Source organism: Corvus brachyrhynchos, unplaced genomic scaffold, assembly GCF_000691975.1.
Source record: "Corvus brachyrhynchos isolate BGI_N302 unplaced genomic scaffold, ASM69197v1 scaffold614, whole genome shotgun sequence".
In the NCBI taxonomy this organism is placed as follows: domain Eukaryota; kingdom Metazoa; phylum Chordata; class Aves; order Passeriformes; family Corvidae; genus Corvus; species Corvus brachyrhynchos.
In genome coordinates, this window is record NW_008237444.1 from 783238 (window position 1) to 790858 (window position 7621).

General features: G+C 40.7%; 1 protein-coding gene across 1 annotated transcript; it reads left to right on the forward strand.

The window, feature by feature from the left end:
- Positions 1-55: 55 nt before the first annotated feature.
- Positions 56-3736, forward strand: LSM5 (LSM5 homolog, U6 small nuclear RNA and mRNA degradation associated). Its single transcript, XM_008631504.2, has 4 exons — positions 56-211; positions 443-470; positions 1089-1161; positions 3465-3736. The coding sequence occupies exons 1-4, from the start codon at positions 157-159 to the stop codon at positions 3495-3497; spliced, it is 189 nt and encodes a 62-aa protein (XP_008629726.1). The 5' UTR covers positions 56-156; the 3' UTR covers positions 3498-3736.
- Positions 3737-7621: the final 3885 nt, after the last annotated feature.

Sequence of the window (7621 nt, forward strand, 5' to 3'; positions counted from 1 at the left end):
TTTGTGTGGGAGAATGGAGGGGGAGGGTGTAAGGGTGTATGGGGTGAGTCTCTGTTTCTGTAAAAGGCACGAGAGACTTGTTTTGTAGAACGTATTCTTTTCTGTGTATCTGCAGAACTTGTGGACAAGTGCATAGGCTCACGCATTCACATTGTGATGAAGAGCGACAAAGAAATTGTTGGGACACTTCTAGGATTTGATGATTTCGTCAGTATCCTTTGATGGAACTTTAAGGCTGTATGCTTTATGCTTTGGCCTAATTAATTTATAGCTCTTGAGAGTTTTGAGTTCACTGAATAGAACCTTTTTATATGGATCAGTTGTATTATTCTGATATTTTCAATTTTCAGGTAAAATCACATTTTGGTATAAAATGAAAATAGCATTAAATGCTTTTGTTTTAAAATTCTGGGTGTTCTTTTCCTTGAGACTGGATTTTCAGATATGGTGTTGGAAGATGTTACAGAATTGTAAGTATTTTTTCTGCCTCTTGTTGCTATTTAGTGTTTGCTTCACTGAGGCAAAAGACTGTGTAAGATCTGCTAGCAAAGTGTTTTTATATTTTTGGAATACTTGCCAGCCGACTAGTTTAACTTTGGACTTAAAACTGTTCAGAAAGTGATCTGTTCAGGACAGCCATGTCATAGAGTAGCTATTGCATGATTAATGCTTGTGTGGGGATCCTATGTGTCTTAATTTTGCATGGCTTGTGTGGCGAACTTTCCAGTAGTTCATTTGATTTTACACTTCCTTAAGTCCTAGGCAAAGATTCAACAAGGTAGCAGTCTTAAGGATAAATATTTTTATTTTGTCATGCCACGTTGATATGTCATATTCAAGAAATTGCCAAGCTTTAGAGGGTGAATACACATCTCCATGTACTGAGTAGAAGAGACCTTTCTAGATGCCAGTTAGCTTTCTGTACCTAGGTGGTCCATTTATTAAGATCATGCTGCAGTGTGGCTGGTTTATTTGTTAGTTCCAACAATGGTCACCTTAATGCAGAGATTTCTGTTGGTTCTGTGGTCAAAACTGATCCATTGTCCCTGGTTCTGTGTTCTTATTTGCTGTTTCTAATTCTTCTTCAGTGAGATCACACCTGAGGGCAGAAGAATCACAAAGCTGGACCAGATTCTGCTAAATGGGAATAACATAACAATGGTAAGTCATCAAAGGCATGTGTTGACTTTCTGTACCTGTAAATTGATCAGTGATTGTATTCAGCTACTTTCAGCTGCGCTTTCTGTTACATCAGGAAGTTTCAAGTAGCATCTGGGGCATTTGTGTATATGAATGATACTGGAAAGTTGACCTTTACTGCCTTACTCAGTATATGTTGCATTTTACAAAAGAATAATTAAAAGAGCCCGGTCCTGATTTTGTTTTGGTGAATGTTTTTCTGGTCTTCACGTGTGTGAGGGAGTCCCTGACTTTGTAAGAATCATAAAATCACCAAGGTTGAAAAACATCTCCAAGACCATCAAGTCCAACCTTCGACGAAACACCACCGTGCCAACTAAACCATAGCACTAAATGCCATATCCAGTCTTTTTTTAAACAATTCCAGGGATGGTGTCTCCACCAAATGCTGTATCCAGTCATTTATTGAACAGTTCCAGGGATGGTGTCTCCACCACTTCCCTGGGCAGTCCACTCCAATGCCTGACTACCCTCTCAGTGAAGAAATGCTTCTGGATGTCCAGGCCGAACCTTCCTTGGCACAGCTTGAAGCCATTTCCTCTTGTCCTATCACTGGTTGCCTGGGAGAAGAGGCCAACCCCCACCTTGCTACAGGCAGCTGTAGAGCACAAGTTGTAGAGGTCCTTTCAGGTGGTTGTAGACAGTGGTAAAGTTGCCCCCGAGCCTCCCTTTTTAAAAGAGCCCGGTCCTGATTTTGTTTTGGTGAATGTTTTTCTGGTCTTCACGTGTGTGAGGGAGTCCCTGACTTTGTAAGAATCATAAAATCACCAAGGTTGAAAAACATCTCCAAGACCATCAAGTCCAACCTTCGACGAAACACCACCGTGCCAACTAAACCATAGCACTAAATGCCATATCCAGTCTTTTTTTAAACAATTCCAGGGATGGTGTCTCCACCAAATGCTGTATCCAGTCATTTATTGAACAGTTCCAGGGATGGTGTCTCCACCACTTCCCTGGGCAGTCCACTCCAATGCCTGACTACCCTCTCAGTGAAGAAATGCTTCTGGATGTCCAGGCCGAACCTTCCTTGGCACAGCTTGAAGCCATTTCCTCTTGTCCTATCACTGGTTGCCTGGGAGAAGAGGCCAACCCACACTTCACAGCCTCCATTTAAGTAGTCACAGGCTAGCTCTTCAGTGGCTTTTAACCCCTGAGTGTTTACCTGTGTACAGGCCAAGCACTCCTGCTTTCCTGCATGTACAAATGTGTCTGCTTGGGTGCTTCGTTGAGTCATCTGGAGATTACAATACCACATGGTGCCCAGAGAGCTGCACCTTTATGCATTCTGCCAAAAAGTCTGGAGGTCTGTTCGATTACACCAAATCAGTAGCACTAGGATTTTATCATGTGCTGATACGTACAGATCAGTCCTGAAACAGTAATTAAAAGTTGTGATTATGCATCCTTGAGTTGAATTCTGCAACTTCTTAGACACCACAAAAGCAGACCTACAGTGGCTTTTTTGCTTGTCTGCATAGCTGGCCACAAAGCCTGGACTTCCAACACAAGGACATTCCTAATTTTGTGGGAAGAGGAAGGCTCAAGTGGGAAGACTTGAGTTGAAGTTGGCTCTGTATAAATGAGGAATTCTCTCCATTTTGTTGTTTACCTATCTTGCACCTCTGCATTGTATGTCTGAGCAAGTGCCATCCTGTCTTAATTTCTACGGCTTTTTCTGCTTTGGTTTTTGTTCTTCATGTTGAAAGGACAGCATATGTTCTGATTCCTTGTGTGGGGTGAAATTCCTGCCATCCAGTTAAGCTGGTGGTGTGTAGCCCTTGAAGAAGAACCTGGTGAATTTTCAGCAAGACATAGATATGTTTCTGCATTAGATCCCGTGTCTCTTTTGGGGAAGTATCTTCCTGTATCAGGAAGTCTATGCTTAAGACTTTTTCTTATTTTGGTCCCAAAACTAGTGAAGCTCTTTCTCTTTAGAAGTGCTCAGCTGCTTATGAAGAAGATATCAGCAAAAGGAGTGGTTAAACTTTTGTTTTTTCCCCCCTCATGTTTTTCCTTCTGTATTTCTTTTTCTGTTGTTCAGTTCTTTGCTTCCTTCACTGTGCTGACTTACTCCCTACTGCCTTTTTGGTTTGCGCATCTCTGGCAATAACTGACTTCCTCTGTTTGGAGAGTCTAAAATTGTGGTCTACTGTGAAGTCTCTATGTCCTAAAATGTTTGTTGTAATGCAAGAGCTGTCATGTATGGGTTTGTAAAACTCAGCTGTATGGTGCTAATGCAAAAATGTCTTACTCTTTTATAGCTGGTTCCTGGAGGAGAAGGACCTGAAGTGTGAAGACATGATACTCATCTATATTTTATATAGATATGCAAAATCTAAATAGAGATCTTGGGGTAGAAGTGTGTTTTGGTGTGGATTGTCTGTTTGCTTTGCTTACACACTTGACATTTTACAAAAGACAACTCTTAAAGAAAGGTGCTGGTGGTAATGTGGACTTTGTAAGTTGAAATCATGACTTTCTTGTAAAGACACATGAACCTCTTCTGAATAAAAGGCTTTTTCTTTCTTAGTTACTGTGTTCTGTTATGTAAGTGTACAAGTTAGATAGTTTTGTAACTACTTGATGGAGTAGAAAAACGACAAATATGTTTCAGTTGCCATCAGTCTTCAGTTTTTCTACATGTGTTGCATTTGTTTCTGGCCCAAGTCTGTATAATACACAAGTCATGAGCCAGGATGTTGCTGTCCTTTGACACACTGGCAGCACTGAGCTGAATGTTCTTTTAAAGGCTTGTCACTGGAAGCCATGTGGCAGAATTCTGTAGAGTTCTGAAAGCCCTTCGGACTGGGTGCATCTGTTTGATGCTCAGCAGCCTTTGGTACTGCGTCTGAGGCTCAGCTCTTGTGGACCATTTTGCTTTGCAGATGTGCTTCCTTACAGCAGAGGACCTGTAATGGCACTTGGCAAGTGAGAACAGACAGACCAGACCTAATTCATGTTCAGGGGCTAAAAATCCCAAAGGCTGGTGTTCAAACCCCACTGATGTCAGTGGTGGCTGCTTTCAGCTCTCAGTGATGCTATGTATACTCAAAACTGGGAGCTGCCTGTGCCTGCTTGCGTGGTTTGGAACACTCATTTTAGAGTAAACAGGAGTTTTTGGCTCCATCTGTTCTCCTGTGATACAAAAGCTTGACAGATACTGCAAGCTACTATTTTAGGACAATTTCTGTAAGGAATTGCTATTTTGTTGTGATGCCATGCTGCCAGTGCAGCTTATGCTTCCATAGTCCACCTCTCAGCTGGCTTCTGTGTGTAAATGTCTTTGGAGAGGAACCACACGTGCCTGCTGTCACTGTAGACAAGGAGGGTGCAGCATTGGCTCACATGGATGGGACGTGCTTTGCCTTCCCATCACCAGAAGAAAGAAGAGTTGAAGAAGGGGGCTCAGGAGCAAGACGCTGCAAGGAAGGTGCTGTACTGGATCTTTCTGCCTTGCTTAATCTGACAGAAAAGCTGCCTTCTGCTGGCTGGATCTGAGCTCACAAAGCAGTGAGAACCTCTTGCTGTAGCCTGTTAAAAGGGAGTGTGTGCCTTCTGGGTCATGTGTTCTGAATAAATGATCTACAGTTGCAATGTTTCGATTGTGTTGTGGCAATCTGTACCATTTACTCCCTGAACATGTTTGGTTTTCTCCTGTCTCCATTTTTTCCTCCACCTTTTTTTAATACAGATACTAAAAAAGATACATTTTTTTTAACTTAGGTTTGATTGAAACATCATCTGTGGGTGTTTGCTTCAAACACTTTCTTTCCTAGAAATAAGAAAAGTCTTTTCACGAGAAACGAGAACACTTCAAAGATTTGTACTTGGGGCAGCACTTCTCTGTTGGGGTACTGTTGAATAAAGTTATGGTTTTGTTCCAGTGTAGGCACTTAATTTCTACTTAGTGTTTTGAAAACAGTCCTGCTTCTGAGAGAAGAAGAGTAGATCTTGGTTCAAAAGCAACTTTCACTCTGACAGCACAAATCTCTTGTTCTCTCAGGATTTTGTTGCCTTGAAAAAAAACTAACTTGATACTGCCTCAGTTCCTGCTTGACCGGTTGTGTTCTGTTCCACTCACTCCAGAAGTGCTAGGACTTACCTTTTAGGAAGACATTTTAATTCCTGATTCACAGGTCTGCAGAGATGCATCTAGAGACAGTCTGTTTGTGCAAACACTGTTAGTTCTTTCTAAGATTAAACATTTTTTCACTGTCAGCTAAGAATACAAAGTATTCCAGGTGTGTCTGGCTTGCTTTTCATTAATTATTCCTCTGGCCTGTTGCCTTGGAAGTGCAGCTAATAAGCTTGTCTATTCAGTAAGTCGTGGTGGGTTTTGTTCTTCCTCCCCTAGAATCCAAGTGCTTAATCATACTGCACTGTCTTCTTGTGGACACTGGTGTTCTCCAGAATAATATTTAGGGTGCCACCACATGTAGGTCATTTAAAATAATAACCTTAGGCTTAAAAGAGATAGAGAACTAAATGAGGCTTTAAGTTTAGAGCAAGGTAGCTGTCAGGTTAAAATAACTTTGCGGTTATGACATGCACAGTGGTGGTTCTATTCAGATTCATGTTTGTTTTACTTTCTATTTTTCTTTAGGATAGCACTGGTTGCAGTGGTCTTTAGTTCTACTACCTGGCTATCCAAATTAGTATGGAGAAAGATCCCTTCTGCCTACTATTTCAGTAGAATTGCTCATTTTGGTTTGGATGTAAATAGCCTCTGAGTAACCTCACTGAAATTATTAAAAAGACTCCTGTTAGTCCCGGATCACTGATAATTCTTAATACAGTCACTGCTTCCAAAGCATATCATTGTAATCTACCAGTCTCATCAGTAATGTGTCATTTTGCAGGTGTAACAGTATTTTGGTCAATTGAACTATAGTCAGACACAATGTAAGCAGAGAACACTAGAAGATTTATTACAGGTCCAATGAATCTGAGCTCGAGGCAGTTGATACAAGGAGTCAGCAAATATTTTCAGGAGCTTGCTTTGACATTTTCAAACTATCATAATGAACAGGAATCAAAATTCAGCTTTGTTTTGATTGGTGCTGCATTAATGCCAGGCCACACTTTTGCTTTCTGCTGAAAGAAAGGATGGATTTGAATTAATCATTTATCAACAGATTCTGCAGCTTAATGTCACTCTCATGAGGACACTACGGTTGGTTAATTAAACTGTTAGAAATAATGTCAGCTATTCAAAAACTATGCCATTTTATTTCAGAGGTCTTTGCTTACATTTGTACAATATATTGCATAACTCTCCATTTTCTGCAAAACCTAAAATACATTTCATGGCTTTTTCTATAAGCTTTTATAAGCTCACAGTCTCTTGAAGCCTTCTCCTAGAAGTTCAAAATAAGCATTACAAATGAAGTATTTGTTGCTTTAATGGGAAAACAATAACAAGAAAACACAAAAATACACCTGCTTAATCCATTATGAAGAAACACTGCAAGCAGATTGAGTATGATCTTCATATAGAAATACTTAATACAGTTTGCTTGCCATTTCCTTTCCTTTTTTTATACTATATTTTATCAAAATTTTATAATACCTGTTCTATAGAAAAAATGGCAAAGTACTGTAGTTTCATTCCAATTAATGGGTTCTTAAAACCCAGAGTAACCTTTTTAAATTTAGTTCAAACCTGCAAATATTAGTAAGTCTTTGTTTGTTTGCTTGTTTGTTTGTTTTTGCTTGCTTCTTTTAATGCATTTTCATATTTTGTTTTCAGGACTGATTAAAAAGAGTGGCCCTCAGCAGCCATTAAGTGCAAAGTGATTTGGCAAGTCCTGCTGTCACCTGCATTCCCCTGGCATTCCATTTGGTGAAGAACTTGACATGGCAGCAGCCCCTGCACAGGAAGAGGAAAACACAGATTATGAGCGGTTATAAATAAGCAGTTAAAATGTTTTTCCATTCAACAAGCAGTGGTATATTGTCGTGATTTGGAATGTTACTCCCCAGTTCAGTGCTCCCACCGAGGGTCTCCAAACCGTGCGCAGTTGTTTGAACAATCTTCTGTACTGTTCAAATTTCCCAGAGGCTGGTGCATGGTAAGGAATATGATTTACCTCCTCAATACCATAATCTCTGGCCCAGAGGTCTATGTGACTACTTTTGAAATTAATTCCATTGTCTGATTCAGCTCTTTCTAGGGTTTCATGTCAGCACAGGGCTTGCTTTTCAAGGCCCAAGATGGTGTTCGGGCAGTGGAGTGAGGCACAGGGTATGTCTCCAGCCATCCAGTGCTTGCTTCTCCCATGGTCAGCACATACTGCTTGCCTTGGTAGGTTTGTGGGAGTGCAGTGTAATCAGCCAGGCCTCCCCATATTTATATTTTGACCATTGTTCCTCATACCACAGAGGCTTTTCTCGGTGTGATTGATTGCAGTGCATGTTT